Source organism: Sphaeramia orbicularis, chromosome 9, assembly GCF_902148855.1.
Source record: "Sphaeramia orbicularis chromosome 9, fSphaOr1.1, whole genome shotgun sequence".
Taxonomy (NCBI): domain Eukaryota; kingdom Metazoa; phylum Chordata; class Actinopteri; order Kurtiformes; family Apogonidae; genus Sphaeramia; species Sphaeramia orbicularis.
The window spans coordinates 23,757,313-23,783,779 of NC_043965.1; the positions used below are offsets into that span (position 1 = coordinate 23,757,313).

Genomic DNA, 26,467 nt, shown 5'->3' on the forward strand with positions numbered 1-26,467 from the left:
AAATGCAAAAAAAGATGTGTTATAATACATCATGTATCACAAAGGTGGAGCACAGAGTATGATTCTGTTTAAGTATTAACCATAGTTTATTTACCCTTCTTATAAAGCTAATCCTTGTCAAATCTTCTGTACTTGTATATTAAGTATTCTACTTATATATTTCACACATATTTGAGTGATAATGGGCTTTACTTCCTTTGTGTGTGTTATTGGCAAATAATTTTTTTTAAGCAGCAGATATGAAAGTTTTCCACCACAGAATAGAGAGGCCTAAAGGCCACTGTAATCCAAGTAGGAAGACCAGTGTATAATATAACTGTTTTAAACAATAAATACATACATTTGTGCAGTATTTCCCACTGTTTTCAATTTTTGTTACATTTCTTGGCAATGGCATTTTAAAGACAGCTGTAGTCATGCCATGGCTTGTTTTATCTTCAGACGCGTCTGTGTATAAACTTGTCTTACAGTGCTCTCTAGCGACTCGACCATGAAACGTTGCCTGGCATTTTGTTTGGCGCCGATGGAGGGAGTCACTCCTGAGATCTTTGGTCAATCAGACGGCAGAACTTCCGGTCGGCATTTTGTTCTACGAGAGGAGAGCCTCTTGATCATCGCAACAATCGTCATATTTCTCATTTACTGTCGAAATTGGCTATACTCATTGTTTATGTCGGCACAGTCCGACTAAAACACCGAAGAACGAATGTTTCCCCATGAATGTATGCTGAAACATTCACCCTTGAGAGACGGAAGACGAACGAATCAGTCCGACCCGGATTATTGTTGATAGCTAGCAAGCTAGCTCACCAGCTAGCTGGCAAGCCAATCGAGTTCCTTCTGGAGGAGCTGCGAGAGAGAAGAAAGGGGGAGCTAGAGATACGGACACGGACACAAACCAAGCTAAAACATTCCCCTCCCTTTGAACGCAACATCCGAAGGTAAATAAATCCACATACCTATCTTTGTGAAGTCAAGTTTTTGAATTGTGATTATTAACAATAACATAAATAAATGTTGTATTGCAAGACCACCTACGGCGTCGTTAATCGTTGACCGGGAGGTAACGGAAGCTAGCGAGCTAGCCAGCCAAGCTAGCTAGGTGTGTTTTTGCTCTGCCGAGGCTCACGGCCTCAACTGGATGTCATTTGTCGAGCCCGAGGATTGGGCCGTTGCCACGGAATTAGAATCGGTGCAATTGCCTTTACGTCTACTCAAACAATCTCATCACCCGTTCCCCCCGTTATGCGAAACTGGCTAACATTCACTAACCCGACTAGCGCTTCTTCTGATATTTGAATTGCCTTCGCTTGATTTGAACGGGGGCAGCGGTAGAAGCTAACTAACAACAGTTAACGTCAAAGCTAGTTAGCATTACTAGCTAGCTATTAAAACACGACTATTGTTGTTAGCGAATGTTAAGCAGCTAGCGTAAGTGGTTTTAGCTACTATCCTAAGTGGTAAAATTATCTTCGCGGTAAGCTCAAAAGACCCAGACAGCCAACTTCTTGGCAGTGCAACGTTGATGGTTTTGTTAAACTGGCGGCTGCAGTTTGCTGTGGTTGCCCAGATAAACAGTTAAATTAATGCAAACTTTTACAGTTATCTTGTTATTATTTTGTATAATTTGGCCACTAACGTTTTAGTTTTAGTTGACTTATCTAGTAGACAAATTTAGATTTTAGTATCTATCCAGTTTTGCAGTGTTTTCACTTACTATAAACCCAGCTCAAGCTACGTTACCTTAGCTGTAATAACTAAACTACCGGAGTTTGGAAGGCATGGAAATGTTGCTAATGGGAATAGTAAGTGCTTTTGCTTTCTGACCACAACAGATACAATTGCTTTCTGCAGCTATCCAGTTTGCAGAAAGCTGCAGAAAGCGTACAGTGGCTGTTGGCTACTACAGGATGCAGCCCCCCGTTACTGCCGCCACCATCACAGTGCATCTGTTCCTTTGTGCTGCCTCCTGCCTGTCAGTCTCACAGCTGTCAGCCAAGCCCCTGCGTACTGAAGGAGAGCACATACACTATGTATGCTAACGATGCGGCTAGCTAATGTTATGTTTACAATATCCAACAGTTGAATCTCAGTAATAGTTTAGTCGTGCAGTCTGCGTCGTGCATTTCCAAGTTGGCCTCAAAGATTAGATTGCATTCACTTCTAGTTACAACACCATGTTTACATGCCATCAGTGGTTTGCAGAAGTTGCTGAAAAAAGACGTTACGTTTCCCTGTAAGTAATTAGAAAGGGTGTTTCACGTTTGTTTATGAGTGGCATGCATTACAAACTTTGACTTTTGCAGATTCAGAAGAGTTGTAATTATACTATTATTGCCAATAATGCACATGTCGCAGGGAATATTGTGATGCTCTCTGTTACAGTGTTTCTGTGTAGGGATATGTTTTAGTCTAATTTCTGTTGACAAAGTCGCATTTTTAATTGTCCTAAAGAATGATTATGATTATGTATTGCAATATGCAGTTCAATGTGACATATTCTTATGCAGGACTATGTTCTCTTTCAGCAGATTGTAGGAGTCAGACTTTTTATCTGAAATGTCAGTGAGTCCACCCGAGACTGCACAGCATTCTTCAAAAAGGTACTTGTGATAACAGGTAGTGGCAGCACCATTGGTTTGAATTAATTATCAGTTTGCTATGATGTTGGGTTATCTATTTATGCTGAACTACAAATGTGGAAAATGTTAATAGTATGCTAAGAAGATACCTACTATCCCAAACTTTTCTTTTTGGCTTCCTGCTGTTCTTGAGATGTCAGTGACATTTCACAAGTACTGAAATTCATGTGAAGAATCATCGTTTTTTAAATACATTATCTATTTCTATACAGTGCAGCAGAATGTACATCCAAGGTAATTATATGAAGATGACACTTCAGTTAACTACTAGGTCACTTGTAATAATGGGTTAAAGTTTTTGTGTAATATCCATATTTCATTCACACAAGATTTGGAGGGAAAGTTGAGAAAGATATTTTGTATGATTCTACAGCCTTACAGTATGTTTTCAAAATGTGTGGTGTAGGCAATAATCCGTCATACGGATAGGGGCCATTACCAGAAGTCTGTTACCACTACAGTTATACATCATTCACAGTATTTTAGAACTTTCACTGATGATACTGTAAAATATGCATTTTTAAATGCCTTTTCTTCTCTTCAGTCAGAGGAGGGAACTTTCAAATGCATGTGGAAAAATAGTCTTTTGTTTACATTTTGCATTATATTTTCATTACATTGAGAGCATAAAAAGCTCCAGTTGTGGTATATAAAAACTAGAGAATTTAGCAATTTAGTGTTTATAGTGACGTAATAGTTTGAACCTGGTTTTGTATCTTGAAGGTTCAGTTATTTTTGCAATCCTGAATATTGAAGGGTTTTTTTAGGTAAATAACACAGTCTGTTAAAATATGTGCCATTGTCCTCTGAAACCTACATCACAATATTCATGTCACAAAGGTCAAGGGCTTCACTTATTGTCAGAAGAACATGGGAGATAATTAACATTGAGAGAATAATGTTATCAAATAATATTCCCGGAGTTATGGAAGTTAAAAGCTGATCTTTTGCTTAAAATTACCTCAAGACAGTTAACATTCCCTCTACCACAAGAATGTAAATAGACTTGATTGACAAGATCTAATGAGACGCATCTATTTGGGGCTTTGCACTGAAGAGGCAGCCCCTGATTTTCGTTTACAAAGAGAATTGCAGCATTAGAGTTTGTAGCTGTATATATGTTCTAGTTTGTTTGAGTTTTATAAATGTTTTGGATATTACTGAATATTAATGATTGTTTATTTCCATTCTTATTTCTCTGTCTTTTTATTATTTCTGATACTTTTTCATTGTAAATCTTTGCTTCTGTTATTGAACCCAACAACATTTTGCCTAATTCCTGTCCATCAGTTTAACTTTTAATTCTTTCTCTCTCATCTATCTTGCTCTCTTCCAGGTGTCAGGAGATGTGAGGACGGGTGTCGTCCATTGACCCCCTGATCTACCTGTGTATCAACACACTCCCCCACCCTCACCTTCAGCATGAATGGGGATATGCCTCATGTTCCCATTACCACTCTTGCTGGGATCGCTAGCCTCACAGACTGTGAGTGACGCACATGGTTCCAGAAATACATTGTCAGAGTTTTTAATCTGTAGAAATTATGTTGTAAATTTGCAGGTGCAATTTCATATTCTTTGACTTCATGTTGCTTACTTTAACCTCTTGCCCTTTGCACGTCATCAGTTCTTTCGTGTTGAGTTATGTCTCTTTTGCCAACACCGTATCTCTTGTTTTCCCTCAGTGTTGAACCAGCTTCCCCTCCCTTCCCCTCTCCCGGCCACCACCACTAAGAGCCTCCTATACAATGGGAGGATAGCAGAGGAAGTTACCTGCCTACTGGGCTGTCGGGATGAGAATCTGGCCTCCCAGCTAGCCCACGGTCTGAACCAGGTCTCCACAGAGCACATGTAAGTGTAATAACATTGCTGTTGTAACAAGGGAGTGTAAAAATAGCTTCTTGCAGAAAAGTCCAATTCAGTTATAAACTCTGCTCATTACAAAATTTTAAAATATGTTTTTCCTTTTTAATGTACTGTTTGTTGTATATCATTACATCTCCTGTTTCCATTATATAAATGTAATATCTACAAAATAAATCAGATGCATGTGTAAATAAATGCCTGCAATGTTGAATGTGTTCTTTATTTTTTGTTTCCAGAGAGCTGAAGGACAACCTGGGAAGTGATGAACCAGAGGGAGATGCACCACTGTTGCTGCAGACCATGTTGGCCAGGAACCCTGGCATCTTCAGGGAGAAAAGTATGGAAAACCATGCCGCAAATTTAACATAAATAGCAACCTCATGTGAAAATCAATACATGGCAAAACATTATATTTTCTCAGGTGTTGTAGAACTGTGTAGATGTAATGCATCGTCCTGTTTTTCACTTTTGTTGTTAATCAGATGTTATGCAGCAGCCAATGGTACCACCGTACAAGATCACCCAAAATTCCATGCATAGTCCGGCCCAATCTGCAAACTTCCAGCCGGCAGCAATTTCTCCCAATTCAACAAGGTAAATTAAGATTTGGAAATAACCTTAATTTATTATGTTGTAAAGTAATTAGATTTTTTTTGCTGTGTGTTACTGCAGAAATAACCTTTTTCCACAGTAATAATTGAATGATCATACACAGTGACTGTCTTTATTCTCACCACTTCCTCTTTACAATTTTCCTACAGCCGCTTTGTGGCACCCCAGACTGGTTCCAGCAGCCGGTATATGGGCCAGCAGAACAGTCCGGTACCCAGTCCCTACACTCCTCAGAGCCCAGCCACTGGTTACATACAGCAGTATTCTCACCAACAACCACCCAGCTACAACCAACACCAACAGATACAACAAGGTACGAAGCATTTAATGCACAGGCTCACATGAGTGTTTTTGGTCAATGTACATCAGACATTTCCCATGTGAGACTTTGCATATGCACAAGCCTACATTCATATTTACAAAATTTTGTTAATGTTATTTTTGGGAAATTTTTACTTTTTTGAGACTGGACAGGACGATACAGAATGGGACTGACATGCAACAAGTGCTATCCAGAAATGTGTTGTTTTCCACTTTTTAAAAAAAATTTCTTTTCATTTTAAACCAACATTTTTTCATCACTCACAGCAAGTTCGTTTTTCTTTTTCTCTTTTTTTAATCCAATTAACACTGAAAATATAGTGTTCGTAATTTAAGTAATGAGGGAAAAACATTCTTTGAAAGACACATCTCTTTTTTTTATAATGTATTTACAATGGAAGTTGAATGTTTTGTTCTGTATTTGTATTTTAACATTTTAATTGCAACCGGTTTACCGAGCCAAAAGTACTAATTATATGGAGATTGTATTACCAGCACCTTTTGGTAATTAAAAAAGTGTTATTAAATAAATTGCTCATGAACATGGTTTTGGCAAGAAAATTCATGCCTTTTTAAAAACCAAAACAATTAATATAACAGCTGTGGACCCTATAATTAGTGTCACTGGTGATGTTTTACATTTTGATTTCACTAGTGAAATATTCGAATATAATAGGAAAGCAGGAAGAACAGGTTTTGTTAAATTATATAGTCAGCTGAGACTTTCACTCCAGCAAAGTGTGTAGAAATTGATACAGATCTTCACACATGCAGTCTACAAGTTCAGCGTAGTTGCTGAATTCACATGTTATTAGTAAAGTGATTTGGTAAATACTGTTAGAGCCAGTTTTTGTGCTTCAGTTAAAAAAATGTATTTATATTAGATTTCTTATTAATAATTTATGTATATTATGTGAATATCAAGTAATAATAACATAAGTTTTGACATAATTATGTGATGCAATCCTATTGGCTGCTAAGATTATAAAACGTAAAGAAAGAAAAGCGGAACCTGAAGCCTGGAGCATCATCTTTTGACTGTCATGTAATTTAATTTAGAAATTCATATTTTGTTTGTATCAATCTAAGTTTTAAGTAAAGACCAAAAGCAGAAAAGTTGGATTCCAGACCCTTTGTTTACTGATATGTGTTGCGTACAGACAGACTCCGAGGTTCACGGCTAGTGAGTTATACGCCGCACTCACAAATACCATTTGACTTGGTCTCAAACAAACACATCAAGCTAAATGTGTCCCCTAAATGCTTAGATATATTTAATTGTCCTTTATTGTGTTTATAATGGATATTATTTTTTTGGCCTCTTGTTGAATACAGCACTTGTGAGTAAATGAACAGAGAACCTTTTGTTGTTTTTTTTGTTGTTGCAGTGCTATGATCAGCTCAGTAACAGCGGATTAAAATACCCTCTTCTCTGTCTTTATCTTGTAGTATCTGTGGCCAGTCCCATGGTTCCAGGTGGCATAAGAAACATTCATGAGGGCAAAGTATCAGGGCAGATGGCCAATGCTGCCAACCACCACTCAGACAGACATGGCACTGAGGACTATATGAATATTGTACACCGGCTGGGCAGTGAGGTATGTTATTAAAAGTTGCATAACAAATCATTTCTACTTCTACTTTTACTACAATTCTACTGTTTTTAACAAAATGAGGACACATTTATTTGAGAATTGCAAGATTTCATGGAAAGACTTTTACCCCAAGCAGCATGTACATGGAATGAAATGTCATCATGCATTCAGATATGGGAAAGACCACTGCTGTTGTGCCACACAAACTGTTTTATTTAGCAGTTTGTGATTTTATTTGCATTTTATCTTAATTATTTGTTGTGCAAACCTCTTCATCTTGTTTTGATTTTGCTCTATGAAGACTTTTGGAACGCATTTTTTAAGAAAGATGAACATAGCAAAAGTTTTTGATTTTGAGATGGAATCTTGCTGTTTATTTCTGTTTCCCCATTCTTTCTTGGAGACGAGGAAGTGCGCACATTGCTTGGTAGATGTTGTGCCCACAGCACAGAGAATGTGCATCAGTGATATAATGTTCAATAAAAGGAGTTACCTGCACAGCAGAATTAGTGCTCCCCTATAAGTTACTGTTACATTCTGAAATAATTAGGCTTCTCAGTAGTAGTATAAAAACATAAGGGGGATGTTATGAAAGAAAATCCAACTATAAAGGTGATATTAGGTCATTTACTTTTGTCTTGTCTGTGATTATAAGGAGGGTGATTCTTCAATGAGGAATCCTTCTTTCCCACTGAGGTCGCCACCATCAGGCTGTTCTCCAGCAGGAAGTGAAGGAACACCCAAACGTAAGTGCCACCAAAATCCCAGTTCCTTACAAAGTACCAGTAAGCTTTCCTTGAAGAAGCATTTGTCATTATTTCAGTGTTAATTGCTTGGTTTTAATTCTGTGTTTTAATCCATCTTCAACGTGTGAGCTTACTTTGGCTTTGTGCTTCTACACAGAGGGTTCTCGTCCTCCGCTGATTCTGCAGTCACCGCCTCCCTACACGCCCTCACCAAGGGATGGAGGACCTGACCAGAAACAGCAGCTTCAGCAGAGGAAAAAGACCCCAGCTGTGAAAGAGGAGAAAGATATGTATGACATCGTAAGCTCCCCAAACAAGGACTCGACGAAACTTACCCTAAAACTGTCCAGGGTCAAGTCAAATGAGTCCGATCCTCCAGGTACTAATATAGTCAATACTTTACATCTAATTACTGAGCATAAGAACTGAGAAGATACACAGAACAATAATTTAATTTCGCCTGTAAGAACCCTCCATGTGAAAGGTTTTTTTGGTTAACATTTCAGGTGAGGCTGTGCCAGGAATGGACCAGAACTCAGACAATATGGAAGCTGAGCTGGGTTTCCAGCAGGTCCCTGTTCTTCAGCAAAACATTGGCGCACGCTTGCAACAGCAGCAGGTTTCCCACCAAGCAGGTGGCACCGGAGCAAACCAGCCTCCCAGTTCACCTTACGATGAGGCAGAGCTCGATGCCCTTGCTGAAATCGAAAGGATAGAACGAGAGGCTGCTAGTGAAAAGTGTTCCAAGGAAGTGCAAGATAAAGGTGAGTAGGACATTAGTGTAGAGTCATGTTAATATGCTGTAAATGTATTGCCTCAGAAATTTTACTAGTGATAGTATGTGTTATTCTTTCCTCTTGTTTTCTTACAGACAAGCCACTGAAGAAACGAAAACAGGATTCTTTTCCATTGGAGCCAGGAGCAGGGGGACCAGGTGGCCCCACAGGTGCCCCCGGCAGTGGATCAACGGGAGGGGGCAATGCTGGGAAACTGACCCCACAAGAGGCAACAGCAGCAGGAAACGGTGCCAGCAGACCTCCCCTCATGGTGAGCATCGACCTACAGCAGGCTGGTCGAGCTGATGGCCAGCTTGACCCCTGTCTGGCTGCCCCTATTCCAGCCCTTGAGGCCCAACGCTGGCCTGAAGACCCAGCTAGTGGGCCTGCGGCAGTGGAAGGCTCTGACACAGCTTTGCGTTTGAAACCAGATGGACGACCGGAAGTCATCAAAAACAGGGTCGATAAACATGACAGCAGGAGAGAAGGTCGGGAGTCATCAAAGCATCGACATGATGACAAGTCCTCAGACAGACGGGGAGAGATGCCAAAGTCATCAAACCGAGGAGAGCATGGGCGAGACAGGGACAGAGAGTCTGACAGAGATAGAAGGCATCGGAGTGAGGCTGGTGGTCGAGAGAGACGCTCCCCTGATGCTCGTTGCCGCAGTGACCGCGATAGGTCTGGCTTCCGGTCTGCTTCCACTGGAGAGCCTGGTCGGAGCAGCAGTAGGCAAGATGGTTCCAAACCAGCCTCATCTGCTTCTGGTGCTAAACTTCCAGATTCTTTCCCTGCTCAGCTCCTGGGAGGGCATAGTGGAGCACTGAAGAACTTCCAGATCCCTAAGGTGATCTGGGCTGACCCAAACCAAATACCTACCAATCATTCAGCTGTCACTGCCTGCAATCTCACAAAACCAAATCACACCACTGTTCACTCTTGATTTTGTTTTTGGTTTACCATATCTCAGGGACTGTACTTCAAATTTCTGTTAACACACCTAACACCTAACCATCTATCAAAAGTAGAGGAACGGGGTTTTGATTTTCTTTGATTTGTTGAATTGTAACTCTTGTGTGTAACCAATACGAGAGTCTTAAAGAAATGCTCCACTCATTTATATTCATTTATATACACAGTATTTCAGCTCAGACATCTTAACTGAAATGACTGTTGTGCATTTGTGTTTTTGTTTGGTTGCCGTATTTCACCAACCTAAGCCAATGACAAACCAATCACTAATCACTGACCCCCAGTTTGTGTTGCTGAAACTGAATCTTGATTGCAGCCAGGTGATAAAGGCTGCTAAGGTGGCCACTGAAAATATGGAATATGAAGTGTGTTTGCTGTTTACTTGATTCTGGCAGAAATACTGGCTGAATTGATTTTTGCAGAGGTGTTTTCTTGAAATTGTATGTTTTGTCAAAGAAGGACATTATAACACTCACTTATAAGTACCAGTCATCAGTACTTTGCTGGACATTGTGTTTGGCATTGGCTTGTGAGTTTATAACAACTGTGACTACTGCTTATTTATTTGTTGTTTATAACGGTCTGATACCATTTGGAAATGTTCTCCTCTGACTCTTCGAGAGTCTTCAATTGCTGCTGCTTGATTAACTGAATCATTAGTCAACTGAATGGCTGTTTGTGATGTTGGCTATGTTGCTCTTTTTTTGTAATTTCTTATTTTCCTAAATGGAAAAAGCCACTTTGCTTGACTAGTGTGTCCAGGTTAATTGTAAAATGACTATTTTCTTTAGTGGCATGCTGTTGGTTTTTTTTTTTTTTTTTTTTTTTTTACCTTTGCACCACCAGGTAGAATGATCATGCAACTTGTACTGATCATTGCTACAATATAGACCTAGAGATCATTAAGAAAACAGTGGAGTATTCCTTTAAATCTCTGTTACAGAAATGGTGCTGTAATCTAACAACAATTAACATCATGTGAATCAGTTTAAACCATTGTTTTATCATCTTACTTTTTCATCTCTTTAAACAAAGCTCACATTTCTATGTCTATAACTTAAAACTTTGTATTGTTTATTGAAAGACAACTTCAAGGGACTCCCATGACGTTTCCTTTTATTTTTCCAGATTAAACGTGATAAGGATGGGAGTGGCTCTACTGAAAGTCAAATCTGGGGCCAGCCCAAGGTTAAACTGGAGAGGCTGGGTTTGGTGCAGGACTTTGAGAAGAGGCCGAAGCCTGTGGTGGTTCTGAAGAAGCTCTCTGTTGACCAGATCCAGAGGATTATCCGCCACAGCAAGACTGGCAAGAACAGGCTCTCTTCAGGAAAGTCTAGCAAAAGTAAGAACAGCCACTAGGCTGCATGACTTTTTTTTTGTTTTTTGTTTTGCACTTGTTTGCACATTGTTTTTCACTCACTTCACATAATCTGTCATAAGTTTGTGCACTTAAAGAATAAAAATAGCCATTATCCATTTCAAATTATTTCAGTGACAATCACGTATCTTCCATGTTGTCATCAAAGCCACATTGAACTGTCATATTTTCAGGTGGTATGGACCCAGCAGTTTTAAAGGAGCTGCCACCAGAACTGCTGGCTGAGATTGAGTCCACCATGCCCCTTTGTGAAAGGGTAAAAATGAACAAAAGGAAACGGAGTACTGTAAACGAAAGGCCCAAATATGCTGAAGTGAGCTCGGACGAGGAATTTGATGCCAATGGAGAATGTGAGTCAAATTATTTTATCCACATTCAGGATTCCCACGGGGTCTTAAAAAGTCTTAAAAGTCTTGAATTTAAAAATCTGCAATTAGTACCTTAAAAAGTCTTTAAAGGGTATTAAATTTGATATGGTAGGTCTTAAGTTATGTTGCTATAAACTTGTTCACTGTGTTGTGTTTAAATGTGTCTAAATGTCCAAGCTGCAAAGAAAGTAATATTAGTCTACTCAGTTCCACCTGTTCCAACTTGACAATTTGTAATGAAACTAGGAACCAGTTACTTCTAACTTTGCAGGCCCTGGTAAGAAATGATCACATAACATTCAGCCCAACATACGTGCAGCTGTTTGTCATGCACGTGTAGCCCGAGAACGCTGACTTTGTATGGTCATGAAATAGGCTATGAAATGGGCATAAAATTCTGTCCTAAGTAGTCTTAAAAAGGTCTTAAAAAGTCTTAAATTTAACTTGTAGAAACCTGTAGGAACCCTGGCATTAGGATGCAGTGTCCAACCACTAAAATTAGAGAAGTATTTTAGAGCATTTTGAAACATTAATTCAATTTTATCTATTTCAGGAAATTTACACACCTATAGACTTATGATCAATCTCCTCAACTTTGTGTATCTGATTCATACAGCGGCTAGAAAACGGCAGCGTCGAGATAAAGACAGGACCTGGGAGTTTGAAGAGAGGGAGCGGCGGGGTTCAGGGGAACATCGAAAAAGTGGGCACCGAGACAGCCGGCGAGGCTCAGGGAGTCGCTATCGAGATTCCTCTGAGGAAGATTCACCACCACCAAGCATGAGTGAAAGTAAGTGTTGATTTATACCCATTTTAGTTTGAAATTTTCAAGGACAATGAATGACCAATAGGATGTCTTTGTGAATATTAAAACGGAATGGGGCTTCGGGTTACATGTCAGTATTCAGAGGAAAATATACTGTGTTTGTGACATATCTCAGACAAAAAGCATAAAAAACAAAGCACATTCTAGTGATGAGTTCTAGGTTTATGTGAGATAAGGAGTATGTTGTTTCTTTAAACTCTAAATGTGAAAAAATGTAAAAAAAAAAAAAAAAAAAAAAAATTATTCACTTCCTCTTACAAATATAAAAATATTCAAACAAAAATTTCTGTCACTCAGTTGCCAGGAAAATGAAGATGAAAGAAAAGCAGAAGAAGAGGAAAGCATATGAACCCAAGCTCACCCAAGAAGAACTGATGGACTCGTCCACATTCAAGAGGTTCTTGGCAAGCATTGACAACATTTTGGAGAATCTGGAGGATGTGGATTTCACTACCATGGGTAATTATCAACGCTCTTCCTACATTGTATTATTTTTGTTTTTGGATTTATATGGAATTGTTTCTTATGAAAAATTTTGTTTGTTTTGTAGCAGCAGATGATGACGAGATACCTCAGGAATTGCTACTTGGTAAACACCAGTTAAATGAGCTGGGCAGTGAATCTGCCAAGATTAAGGCCATGGGCATCTCTAGCAGGGTACGGCACAACATATTATTCTATGGACTTGATTTGGACACATGAATGCTGGTGGTGAGGCAGTTTAAATGTATGTCAAAATAATACTCTTGATTGTTCTAGATCCCATCAGACAAGCTGGTGAAGCTGCTTAACATATTGGAAAAGAATATCCAGGATGGGGCCAAGCTTACTACATTGATGAACCATGTGAGTTCCTAGTGTCATTTTATGTTGATTATTTATTGCAGTGCTACTTTATGTATCAAGAGAATATCAGGTCATACAGGGGATGTAATGCATAAAGCCATATGTGTATAGCTGTTTCATAAGACTAAGACAATGGATTTTTTTCCTACATTCGTTTCTTTTCAACCTCAGGATCATGACGCAGAAGATGAAGAAAGACTGTGGAGAGACTTGATAATGGAGAGAGTCACAAAGTCAGCAGATGCCTGTCTGACAGCTCTTAACATTATGACCTCAGCACACATGCCCAAGGCTGTCTATATAGAAGATGTAATAGAGCGGGTGCTACAGTACACCAAGTTTCATCTTCAGAACACACTGTATCCACAATATGACCCTGTGTACAGAGTGGACCCACACGGAGGTGAGGATAAATTAAAAACATGTTTCTCTAAAGAGTTTTAATGTAACTATTTTCTGAGAGAAACAAATTTGAGATGTGGCAGAATTTGTTGATGAGTTTTCCATCTGTCCTTGTATAACTATCACAGAAATTAACCATATAACTTGAATAATAGGAAATATAAAATACACATATTCTTTTTTTTTTTTTTTTTGAATTACAAGTTCAAGAAATATTTTTAATTTAATTTTTTTATACTGTGTGAGTGTTTTGGCTCATGGGTTTGTCCTTTTTATGTAGGTGGCATGTTGTTGAGCTCCAAGGCGAAGCGAGCAAAATGCTCCACACACAAACAACGTGTTATTGTCATGTTGTACAACAAAGTGTGTGATATTGTCAGCAACATCTCAGAGCTCTTAGAAATCCAGCTACTTACAGATACCACCATCTTGCAGGTAAAAAAAAATGTGTTTCAGTGATATATTAATAAAGGAAAATATTTATTCCAAAGTAAATAAATTGCATTGAAACCCATATAATTTGAAATCATTTCCTCTTATATCCATGCCCACCATGCACATATCTTATCTTAAGCTATATGTTTTTTCTATTTCGTTCCCCTTGTTTCCAGGTATCCTCCATGGGAATCACTCCTTTTTTTGTGGAGAATGTCAGTGAGCTGCAGCTATGTGCCATTAAACTAGTAACAGCAGTAAGTTTTTTTTTTCCCCTCTTCCCTGAAAACAGGCAATACTTGAGAAAAAAAATCTGTTTGTTGATATTGGTTTTGGTCATCTTATATGGAGTTGTTTTTTGATGCGTGTAATTTAAATTGAAGTGCTTTCAGATTTTCATCTCTTGGTTTATGTGGTCTCTGTGTGTTTTCACAAAAGCACGAAACATTGAAGCTTAACACTAAGTTGTCTCTTACTACTTCTATCCAGGTGTTCTCACGTTATGAGAAGCATCGACAACTGATATTAGAGGAGATTTTCACGTCTTTGGCCAGACTGCCCACCAGCAAGCGCTCTCTCAGGAACTTCAGGTAGATAAAGTTACATGAATGACCCTTAGGTTCTGCAGGGAAGAGGCATAGTTGTGCAGCAGTTAGATTAGCAAAACAACTGATCTTTGGGTGTTAGCCATGATGGTAATTTATCATGTGTCTTGACTGTGTGTGTCCTTAGACTGAACAGCTCAGACCAGGATGGAGAGCCAATGTACATCCAAATGGTGACAGCTTTGGTCCTGCAGCTCATTCAGTGTGTGGTCCACCTCCCCAATGACAAAGAGACTTTTGAGGAATATGACAGTAAAGTAAGAAAGCAAACAATTTACACCAAAGAAAGCAAGCAAATACATATACACCTCATACAAATATAATCACACTTTCACACGTATGTCCATAACATGTTCATGTGTTTTGGTTCATCTCATCAGTTTCTTTTCATTTTCTTTCTTATAGGTGGATCAGGATGTGTTGATAACGAACTCTTATGAGACGGCAATGAGGACCGCACAGAATTTCCTCTCAGTCTTCCTCAAAAAGTAATTACCCCCACTTTTCTACTGCCTAGAAATGTGTACTCAAAGCAATTACTTTTTTTCTTCTTGTGATGTATTGCTGTATGTCATTTGCATTACTGCAAATATTCAGTGTATTATATGGTTGACAGAGGCAGACATGTCAACGCAGGTGTTCAAACTTTTTTTTAAGTGTGTTGAGTGATCAGCACACCTGTTTGTATATATATTTTGCATGGTGTTGAAAATTTGTAATTATTCTCTGCATCTTCATTTTCCAGTTGCTTCTTGCCTTTTGTTTTCTCGTTCTTTCTCTTATTAACCTTTTCCTCTTGTATTTTTTCCACCTCCCTCAGGTGTGGCAGCAAGCAAGGAGAAGAAGATTACCGACCTTTGTTTGAGAACTTCGTTCAGGACCTCCTGTCCACAGTTAACAAACCAGAGTGGCCTGCTGCTGAGCTGCTGCTCAGTCTTCTTGGCAGACTACTGGTTAGTGTGACAATCCCTTATTATGTATGACACTTTCTCAAAACACAAAAAGAAACCTTTCCAGTCCAGAGTTTGTCTAAAAATAGATGATTCAGAGGAATAATGTGGCAGAGTTTAAAAATTTGATAGACTTGACAGGTTCTAGCTAGGGATGCACCTATCTAACTTTTTCACTTACAATGCCAATACCGATGCTGGGGTTTTCAGATCAGCCGATACCAATCGGATATTGTTGATTTAAGAAGCTCCAAGCCTTACCTGGTGCAGGGTTTTCTGTGGAATTGATCTCTTGGTGCGCGCATGGGTCAGCCGATTTCGTCTACTGCACTGACGTTGGTTTTTAAGTGTCCATAAGTGTCTGTCCCATACAGCTCTCACTCACTCACTCATTCACTCATATATTGCACAAGGTACGCACAGACGGATGGGTGCAGATGCCAGTGTTGGGGTGCACCACGGCAAAACCTTATCAGTAGAAATGTTGCTGGTGTGGTAAGTGGGTTGAATGCCCCCGTAAACAAACGTCCTGCCCCCTTAAATTAAAGTTTCCAAAGGTGGGGAAAAGGAAAATGAGCAGCACAACAGCGGGAGACTTAGAGGAATTAAGTTTCACTTTCACTTTGTACGGCTGTATGGTCCGCATGTACTCGTTGTGTGGTACGGCATTGACCACATTCCCCCTTACATACCCCCAAGGATTGGTTGCTTTTATCGATCCCCAAATCCAGCTAAAATCTTTTATCAGAGCCGATATCTGATCCTAGTATAAGATTGGTGCAACCCTAGTTCTAACTAATGATCAGCAAAATTAATAATGTGTCTATGATCTCCATTATCAGGGCCAAACAGCAAATTTTACCATGCTTACATAAAAAAAAAAAAAACAATATGGTGATAACATTTTAAGCATCATACTCATACATGTTAAACATTAGGATAATCATATTGTCATTGTCAGACTGATGACTTGAAAGAAAAAAGAAGTGCATGCCCTTTTATGATCAGTCAGTGTGATAAGCATCCCAGCAGTACATGTTTACTGACTTGTGTTCTTGCATGCTTTTCTGATCTCTTTGCCTCTCAGGTACACCAGTTTAGTAATAAGCAGACAGAGATGGCTCTGAGAGTAGCATCTCTAGACTACCTGGGCACAGTCGCTGCACGTCTACGGAAGGATGGGGTCACCAGCAAAATGGACCAGAGATCAATTGATCGCATCCTGCAGGAGGTAAAAGAGCATTGTCTTTGTGGTTGACCTTTGTTTGATATAAACTTGTTAAGAATATCTAACAGAGATTCTCTGTGGGTTATAGGCTTCCATCTAAATCTTCTTGCTGAGTAATTTTGTTTCTCTCTAATTACGAAGACTCCAGGTAATGATGAAACTCAGCAGCTACAGAAGGCTCTATTGGACTACTTGGAAGAAAACGCCGAGACTGATGCTTCACTGGTGGTGAGTTTCCATCAGACTAAGTTTGTGGTGAAAGTAAGGACTTTAAATATCTGCACTCTGAATGCCAGATTAGTTTTTAGTTCATTTATTCAAATAATTGAACTGTTTAGCCTCTGTGTATCTGTAGCACCTTATCATCGATAAATAGTACATGGTAGACAAAAATGACAATTTACACTGCTGGCCTTGAGCTAAATCACAATAAACATGCACAAATAAGCATGATTGAATGTCACTTACTAGGTCCTGATAAATAATTTTCCATAAACTTTTGTTATAATAATTGAAATGAGTTTAATCTGACACTGAAGATTTCTTCTCCCTTTAGTTTGCCAGAAAGTTCTACATTGCTCAGTGGTTCAGAGATGCCACTACTGAGGCTGAGAAGTCCATGAGGAACCAGAACCCGAAGGATGAGGACTCATCAGATGGGCCACAACATGCCAAGGAGGTGGAAACCACTGGTGAAATCATGCAGCGTGCTGAAAAGCGCAAGAAATTCCTGCGCAACATCATCAAGACCACACCAGCTCATTTCACCACATTGAAGTAAGGGCACAGATATGTCTAAGTACACATATCACTAATTATATAAACTTGTTCTCCGCAATTTCATCAATACTCTGCCCTGGTTGTTACAGGACTTTGGAATACTTAGTCTCCCTCTTTGTCCCTGCAGAATGAACTCTGACACTGTGGACTATGATGACTCCTGTCTGATCGTGCGTTATTTGGCCTCTATGAGGCCGTTCGCCCAGAGCTTTGATATTTATTTAACACAGGTGAGATTTGAATATTCTACTAGAGTCCTTGTTACCTCCGCCAGGAGGTATTGTGATCACTTTGCTATGTGTGTTTGTTTGTTTGTTTGCTTGTTTGTTTGTTAGCAGGATAACTCAAAAAGTTATGGAGGGATTTTCACAAAATTTTCAGGAAATGTTGATACTGGCACAAGGAAGAAATGATTAAATTTTGGTGGTGATCGGGGGGGGGCAGATCTATCTTGGTGGAGGTCTGCGCTCTCCGAGTGCTTTTCTTGTTTTCTCTGTTTTATCAAATGTTAGAAAATATCAATTCATGTAATCACTGGCTGGTGTAAATTTTTTTAAGATCTTGCGAGTCCTTGGGGAAAGTGCCATCGCTGTAAGGACTAAAGCCATGAAATGTCTGTCTGAAGTGGTGGCTGTGGACCCCAGCATACTGGCAAGGGTTAGTATGGACTGTGTTTTGAAAGTTTGTATTGTCACAGAATTATATTTACTTAATCATGTTTAGGGTTTGTTAAGTCCTACTCTTGTCATACAGCCATCTAAAAGATTCTGGCTTATTTATGTCTGCTGTTAACCATGTAAGTTATCTTTTTTGTTGTACCACATGTACTGACACTCCTCTCCTTACGTAATTTTGCAGTCTGACATGCAGCGTGGTGTTCATGGTCGTTTGATGGACAACTCCACCAGTGTGAGAGAGGCAGCTGTAGAGCTGCTGGGCCGATTTGTGCTCAGCAGACCCCAACTCACTGAGCAGTACTACGACATGCTCATAGAAAGGATACTGGTAAATTTACCCTTTGGATTTATTTCATACAAGTTTTTGTGTTTTGTTGTTAAGTGTTGGGATCACTATGAGATGAACTGTATATACAAATGTATATTTATATAGTGCATTGTTATTTGTTGGTATAAACATTTTGTTAGCCTCATAGCATAATTGCCTAAGTCATGCTTTTGGCCAGATGGTGATATCTGTGTAATTCTACTCTCCTGACTTTGCTTCATTTTGCATCATTTGTTCTGTCCCAGTAAAAATATGGCTTTGCCAATTATGCTATGAGGGTAATGATTTGCAGTGTGGCTCCGGCATCATTGGTTTGTCAAATTGAAACTTAGATTTTGCAAACCTGAAATAGTAAAATAAATATCGAAACATGTAGTTCATGATATATAGTATATGCTATGCATTGAAAATTCAGTGCTAGACAAAAGCATACTGCTTTTTCTTTGTACTCACTGCCTGTGAGCTAAACATTTTGAAATTGTTGTGCCTGTTGTCATGGAAATGTCTTAGGGTTCATGAGAAGTTCACTCTTCATTACAGTCTTATGCTGCCACCTAAAGGCAAAAAAATACCATTGCATCTCATCCTGGCTTTGTTGAAAATGACATTGACCCCTTGTGTTTTGCTCAGTGAAGACGCCTTTAAGATAGAATGTTCTTGTTTTTGTGCACAGGATACTGGTATCAGTGTAAGGAAACGGGTGATAAAGATCCTCAGAGATATCTGTCTGGAACAGCCAACCTTCAGTAAGATTACTGAGATGTGTGTGAGGATGATTCGCAGGGTCAATGATGAGGAAGGTATCAAGGTATGGATCCTGACCAATTTCAGTCAATAGCAAACATGAGCTCCATAGTTTTCTCATCAACATAAGTCTCCTCACACTCCTCACATGTTTTCTTGATAGAAATTGGTCAATGAGACATTCCAGAAGTTGTGGTTTACTCCAACTCCAGCCCATGACAAAGAAACAATGACGAGAAAGATCCTCAACATCACTGATGTGGTGAGTGACTGTAGTTTTCAAAAAAACTACACCAAAACAAGTAAGCCCCAACAAAGGTAGATCAATTCTCATTCTGTATTTCACTGGTCTTATTTCTTTATAGGTTGCGGCATGTAAAGACACTGGCTATGACTGGTTTGAGCAGCTTCTTCAGAATGTAAGTGTTGAACTTTGTGCTAGAAGATTACCTGTAATGTTTAATTCTTGACCCTCAAATTGAATATTGTTTCTGCCCTTCAAGCTTCTGAAATCTGAAGAGGAGGCATCATATAAGCCAGCAAAGAAGGCCTGTGTTCAGCTGGTTGACAATCTGGTCGAGCACATCCTTAAATATGAAGAGTCTCTTGCAGGTGTGTAACCTTTTTATGTCTGCAGTATTTGAGACATTTCCAGTAGCTCATTTCAAAATAAAACTATGTGAGTGTTTATTTACAGTGTAACTGAAAATGTTTTTTTTTCTTTGTAGAGAACAAGGGTGTAAACTCAACACGGCTTGTGGCGTGTATTACCACGTTATACTTGTTCAGCAAGATCAGGGCTCAGCTCATGGTCAAACATGCCATGACCATGCAACCCTACTTGACCACAAAGTGTAATGTAAGTGATGATCATATCACAAATGCTATACTAGACTGCAGAAAGGATGTGTGATGGTTGTTTGTGTGTCTCTTGTTTTAGCAATTTTTGTGATCGGTGAATTGAAGCAACACAAATGTCTATATTTGATCTCAATGTTCACTGGTGTACTGTGTCCCCTGCAGACTGCCAATGACTTTATGGTCATATGTAACGTGGCAAAGATCCTGGAACTTGTGGTACCTCTGATGGAGCATCCCAGTGAAACGTTCCTTGCTACCATTGAAGAAGACCTCATGAAGCTCATCATCAAATATGGCATGACGGTTAGTGACAGTGACTTCTTACAAAAGTGTAATATCTGTGACTGTAGTACTGTGTTTGCTCCTGTCAAGTGTTATTACGGAGGTGACATGAGTATCCTCATTCTTTTTTGTAGGTGGTCCAGCACTGTGTGAGCTGTCTTGGAGCTGTTGTTAACAAAGTCACGCACAACTACAAATTTGTCTGGGCATGTTTCAACAGATTCTACGGTGAGAGTAACAGCTGTCAATGTTAAGCTCTTGTTCACTGTGAAAGCATAACAAAATACTCATACTGGGCTTTGCAGTGTCACATTTAACACATTTCAGCAGAAGAGCCTAAATGAAAATGTGCAAATTCCACCACAAACTACACTAAGAAAAGGACCAGCAGGCTTTTGAACAGTTTATTTTCTTTTTCTCTGTAGGGGCACTTAACAAGTTGAAGATTCAGCATCAAGAGGATCCCAATAGCACGACTTTGGTAGCAAATAAGCCCTTCCTGTTGCGATCCCTCTTCACTGTTGGTGCTCTGGCTCGACACTTTGATTTTGATCTAGAAGAATTCAAGGGTACCAACAAGGTAAGGTAGTGGATGTTATTTCACCATTGTGGAAAAAAATTAAATTAGAGCTGAGGAGAGTCAAGCGACAAAACTTGAAGATTTTTTTTGTTATGGCCAAAGTTCAAAAATATGTTGAGGTGGAACTAAGATAGAATTGACTTCACACTGGACCAAATAAATTGCACCACAACCTTTACTGCTGCAACAAATGATAGTTTATACAATGTCTCACATAAGCTGTGTTATTTGTTGTGTCTAGGTTGTCATCAAGGAGAAAGTCCTAGAGCTGCTGCTATACTTCACCAAACACGAGGACGAGGAGGTCAAGACCAAAGCCATTATTGGCTTAGGTAAGAACACCATAAATAAACAGGATTGGACTTGACGCATCTGAGCTTTTAATGACGTAGACAGAGTCGGTGTCTATATTGTTCATATGACTCTTAATATGTCTCTGCTGCTTTCTTTTTTGTTACAGGCTTCCTAGTGATCATGCATCCCAGCCAGATGTTTGTTCCAGAGGTGAAGTCTTTGTATAATGGCATCCTCGCTGACAGGTCCTCCTCTATCAACCTCAAAATCCAGATTCTCAAAAACCTCCAAACATACCTTCAGGAGGAAGACACACGGATGCAGGAAGCAGACAGAGAATGTATGTAAATCTGTGGCAGATTATTCATTTTTAATTCAACTGATGACTTAATTTGTAGCACTTCAGTTTCTAAAAAGTGTTTGGCATCAGTACAATGTCCTATTGAATCAGCTCAGTTGGCCTCTATACGGTTGTAGGATGACTGATCATTTTCATTTCATGTCTGTGCAGGGAAGAAACTGTCTAAACAGGAAGACCTGAAAGAAATGGGGGATATCTCTTCTGGGATGAGCAGCTCCATTATGCAGCTTTACCTTAAACAGGTGTTGGAGGCGTTTTTCCACACGCAGTCCAGTGTACGGCACTTTGCTCTTAATGTCATAGCTCTCACACTCAACCAGGGTCTGATCCATCCTGTACAGGTAAGTGGTGGGACATGGAGGGAATTGTTTTGGAGAAGAATCATAACATGACATGTAAACTGTTTGTCCCTGTTAGAAATTCCAAAATCAGGATTACATTTCTGTATGGCTCATTTAACTGTGCCAGTTACAGTAGAAGATTTTAAAAATGGCAAAGATGTTTTCACTCTTTTTATGAAATCAGACTAAGACTGATAGATACTGATGAAATATCATTGTCATGTGAAATGAACCTTGCCTTTTTTCTTTTGAAAATGGTCCAGTGTCTTCATCTTGTGCTGTGTGATGGTTACAAATGTCAAACCCACTCCCCTTTCCTGTGCAGTGTGTGCCCTACCTCATTGCGATGGGAACAGACCCAGAGCCCAGCATGAGGAACAAAGCTGACCAGCAGTTGGTGGAGATTGATAAGAAGTACACAGGATTCATCCATGTGAGTTGTTTACTGTAATTATGACCCATGTTCTCATTTCACAACTTGAAGATGTTTAAATTGTTTATACATGAGTAAAGAAACCTAACCTGGTTTAATAGCTCAGTTGTTACTTTCTGTAGAGGATCATTTGATAAACATCTAATATTCAGCGCAAGAATGACGTTGAATGAAATTTCATACTTGTATTTTCAGAAGTCGTCTCAGATGTTCAGTTCATAACACTTTTCCTTTTTCTTCCGTAGATGAAGGCAGTTGCTGGAATGAAGATGTCATACAATTTGCAGCAAGCCATTGATTTGTCTCGTAAGTCCATCATAAGAGGCTTCAGACAGGATGAGACCCACTCGGCACTCTGCTCCCACCTCTTCACAATGATCAGAGGGAACCGGCAGCACCGGAGGGCTTTCCTTATCTCACTGCTGAACCTCTTTGATGACAGTGCTGTGAGTAAACTGGCATAAGCAGTGACAATCTCCTCAGTTGCTTACAGGTTTTACAGCACATAATCCTTGCACATGATGACTGCTACTGTACCATCCCACGTTTTTTTTTTTTTTTTTTTTAAATCTGTATTTAAATAGTAAACGTGCTTCTGTGCAGTTTCAGATAACTAAGCCTAAATTTTCTGTCGTTTCTCAAATAGTAACTTTGAATTAATAAGTGTTTGTCATAATCCTCTTCTTCTGTTGTCATCCTGCAGAAGACGGAGGTGAACATGCTGCTGTTTATAGCGGACAACCTCGCCTGCTTCCCCTACCAGAGCCAGGAGGAGCCTCTCTTCATCATGCACCACATAGACATCACTCTGTCTGTATCTGGCAGCAACTTGTTACAGACCTTCAGAGAGGTACAATGCCCTTTATGACAGCTGTTTAATTTAGCTTTTAATATTCATTGGTGTGTGCATTTCCTCAGGGAGCTAGTTGGCAGCACACAGCAGTAATATGGACTTTATTTCATGTTTTTCCTCAGCTTCTATTAAAGGAGCCGAGGCGTAAGGAGAAGAAGGTAAAGAAAGAATGGAAGAACAGATCAGACGGGGAGGAAGATGAGGAAAAGATGAACTGTGATTCTCCCCAAAGCGATGAGGAAGAAAACAGCAATAGCGATGACGGTGATGACGATGAAGTGGTACGGCGGCCCAAAAAGGCCAGAAAACATGTCGCAGACCCTGAAAGCTCTGAGTCTGACTCCGAGTTTGACGATTTGGATGTGGAGGATGTGGACAAGGTAATGAGGCTCCTCCCAGATAATCCAATGGGTCTCTTGGACTTTGCTAACGCTGTTCAGGGCATCCTGTTGTTACTTGTGCTCAAACAGCACTTGAAGAACCAGTACGGATTTTCTGACAGGTAAGGTTTACAAAAAAATGTATTTTATTATGCAGCCTTTTGCTTAAATTCCACCATCCTTAAAACTCCAAATGTTTTCTTCATACAGTAAAATCCAGAAGTACTCTCCAACGGAGTCAGCCAAAGTGTACGATAAGGCAGTGAACAGAAAAAGCACTGTTCACTTTAGCCCGCGTCAAACCATCGACTTCATCTCCAACAACATGGCCAACGCCTCACTGACGCATGATGTCAAGAGGCGGATAGTCAAACAATACCTAGATGTAAGTAGTGAGCTGAAATTCATGTTTGATTCAGTACCGCTGTGTTATTACCTCCGCCAAGGAAGTTATGTTTTTGCTGGCATTGGTCTGTCTGTCTGTCTGTCCGTGTGCAAGATTACTCAAAAAAGTTAGGGATGGATTTAGATGAAAATTTCAGGAAATGTCGATATTGGCACAAGGAACAAATGATTATATTTTGGTGGTGATCGGGGGTGGGGGGGCCATGGGGGCCCACTGATCTGCCTTAGTGGAGGTCTGTGCTCTCTGAGTGCTTCTAGTATTCAAAATACCACCGAGGGACAATAAATCGTACAGTTATTTCTGTTAATATTTTCAATAAAGAGTGATTACATTGTAAACTTGTATTTCATATTTATCAATTTTATCTGCTTTATACACATCAATCTGATATATTTGTAAGAGCACAGCAGTGTATTGATCTGGTACTGTGTGATTCTTATTGCTCAGTTTGTTTGGCTGAAATAACTTCTTATTGTTTGGTTCCTAACAGATCAGTTCTGTGGTTGTTGGATCCTTGAAGTTTATATGTTGTCAGGTTTGAAATTGAAAACGCAGACTGTTTCTCAAGGTTTTTTTGTCGGTTATCCCGACACAGTTCAAGGTTCTGATGGAGCACCTGGATCCAGATGAGGAGGACGAGGAGGGAGAAGCATCTGCCAGTGCGAATATCAGAAACAAAGCCATAAACGCCCTACTGGGGAGCTCCGGGCCCTTATCAGGACCCAGTCCACGAAATCAGGCAGGACCAGAGACGGACGACGATTACAGCGATGGCGATGAAAGGACACCAGGGGTGAGACGGACAAACACTAAATATTTAATACACTTTAAATATGTTGAGGGGAAAATAGAGCAACCTTTTTTTCCCTTCTGTCTGCTTTTCAGTCCTCTCGAAGGTCAAGGCGAACGGGTGACTCCTCGGACCCTGGCAGAATGAGTGAGACGGTCGAGGCTATGGATGTGATTGCTCTTTGCTGCCCCAAATACAAGGACCGGCCGCAAATAGCCAGAGTCATCCACAAGACCTCCAATGGATACAGTATCCACTGGATGGCCGGCTCTTACTCGGGGCCATGGGCAGAGGCCAAGAAACGCGATGGCCGCAAACTGGTGCCTTGGGTGGACACTATTAAGGAGTCGGACATCATTTACAAGAAGATTGCCTTGACCAGCAACCACAAACTGAGCAACAAAGTAGTACAGACTTTACGCTCACTGTATGCAGCGCGGGAAGGAGGGGCTAGCTAATGGCCCCTGTGTGGTGTTTTTTTTTTTTTTTTTCATTTCTTTCTTTTTGGTCCCCCTGCTCCATTTCTACTTTATCAAAACCCTCCACCTCCCTGCTCCTGCTCCTCCTCCTCAATCTGCCACCTCCAACACCACAGCCAAACTTCACTGGATTCCTACCCTTCTCCTCTCCTTCCTCATTTTTGTAAGAAAACACAGGAGGGCAAGAATATTTGACACTACATACTTTTACATGAGTTATTCTTGCAAAAATGAAAAAGACACAAAACATAAGACTTATTATATTAGAGGGACTGCTCATGTTCTGTTTGTGTACAAGTGCAGAGGATAGAATCCAGAAGGCATTAAAGGAATAATTCACCCAAATTATCCCTTAAAAAGGCTACCAGAACAGAGACCTGGAGGGAAATGTTTTGTCAACATTGTTGTGGGAGCTCCTTCGCTGTTGTGCAGCAGATTCTAGTCGCTCATTTCTACTCCCACTGTATCATAGTTTAACACGACAAAAACTAAAATGTTTATATCTCTGAAGACAAAAAAGCTGTAAAAAAAGAATAAAACCTTAAGTGAATGTTGGAAATTAGTCTTTTTGATGTTCTTATTAAAGTGTTTTTGGAGTTTATTATACTACTAGCACCCTGATGGTTTTTCCTTTTAGTTTTTAGATATTTGAAAGAAAAAGAAAAACAAAAAAAAACAAGAATTTTTATTTTTGTTCACTTTTATTTGTCCATGCTGTACAATGGCAGAGTCCTCTGAATATAATTTATTCTATTTCGAACTACGCATGCAGTATATGTGGCCTACTGGAGGAGGATATTTTGTAAATGTAGATTTTGTTGTATTAGGTCACCCTAGTAATAAGAGGAAAGGGGATTCATACCCTTTTGGTGGAACAAATACTGCAATAAATTTTCTACTTCTCTTTGTCACTTGTCTGCTCAAAGTGTGAATCTGATTTCCACTTTATACTAATGAACAGAAGTTCAGGACAGTGATCAAAACTGTCAAAGACCTGAAAAGATTAAGAGGATTATTTCACTACAGGAGATCATGGACCATTTCAAACAACACTTTTATTTGGGGTTCTTTATTTAATGTAACAAAATAATTTTAACAGTAGTGTTTTAATGGTTTCTATGATTTCACATACATAAGCATAATCCTGCATTTTTGAACAAAACATGCTGGTAAAATAGACAGACTGTGAACAAGGTATTTTAATGTTTTCATAATAAGGGAACACTTAAGTATTACCACTAACACCTAAACCACAACGATCACTGTTGTGGGGTTTTATCACAGCTGTGACAGAACATAATTTTCCACAA

General features: G+C 39.6%; 1 protein-coding gene across 9 annotated transcripts; it reads left to right on the plus strand.

The window, feature by feature from the left end:
• Nucleotides 1–555: 555 nt before the first annotated feature.
• nipbla (NIPBL cohesin loading factor a) lies at nt 556–26,068 on the plus strand. Of its 9 annotated transcripts, none has more exons than XM_030142681.1 (50): nt 556–941; nt 2,529–2,603; nt 2,855–2,876; nt 3,979–4,128; nt 4,328–4,493; nt 4,745–4,845; nt 4,991–5,102; nt 5,270–5,433; nt 6,891–7,039; nt 7,692–7,782; nt 7,940–8,161; nt 8,289–8,546; nt 8,654–9,405; nt 10,659–10,872; nt 11,082–11,258; nt 11,893–12,066; nt 12,400–12,561; nt 12,653–12,759; nt 12,862–12,948; nt 13,120–13,351; nt 13,631–13,785; nt 13,962–14,042; nt 14,275–14,375; nt 14,518–14,647; nt 14,796–14,878; nt 15,211–15,343; nt 16,428–16,571; nt 16,710–16,796; nt 17,125–17,345; nt 17,476–17,578; nt 17,907–18,005; nt 18,207–18,353; nt 19,027–19,161; nt 19,261–19,359; nt 19,463–19,516; nt 19,601–19,709; nt 19,826–19,956; nt 20,121–20,261; nt 20,375–20,468; nt 20,666–20,820; nt 21,062–21,152; nt 21,281–21,454; nt 21,626–21,816; nt 22,142–22,249; nt 22,495–22,695; nt 22,953–23,099; nt 23,225–23,604; nt 23,693–23,867; nt 24,484–24,681; nt 24,774–25,136. In XM_030142681.1, exons 4-50 carry the CDS (start codon nt 4,065–4,067, stop codon nt 25,134–25,136), a joined length of 7,662 nt encoding a protein of 2,553 aa, XP_029998541.1. In that variant the 5' UTR covers nt 556–941; nt 2,529–2,603; nt 2,855–2,876; nt 3,979–4,064. The 9 variants fall into 9 exon arrangements, with proteins under 9 accessions (XP_029998541.1, XP_029998542.1, XP_029998545.1 ...); XM_030142682.1 differs by having other exon boundaries at nt 2,532–2,603; XM_030142685.1 differs by lacking the exon at nt 2,855–2,876 and having other exon boundaries at nt 24,774–26,068.
• Nucleotides 26,069–26,467: the final 399 nt, after the last annotated feature.

What these genes read in the sequence shown, in the direction of transcription:
- nipbla (XM_030142685.1), top strand. Translation starts at nt 4,065, where the DNA reads ATGAATGGGGATATGCCTCATGTTCCCATTACCACTCTTGCTGGGATC. An exon ending in ATTTCTCCCAATTCAACAAG is followed by an intron (nt 5,103 to 5,269) that starts GTAAATTAAGAT and finishes ATTTTCCTACAG; the next exon opens with CCGCTTTGTGGCACCCCAGA. An exon ending in AGTACACAGGATTCATCCAT is followed by an intron (nt 22,250 to 22,494) that starts GTGAGTTGTTTA and finishes TTTCTTCCGTAG; the next exon opens with ATGAAGGCAGTTGCTGGAAT.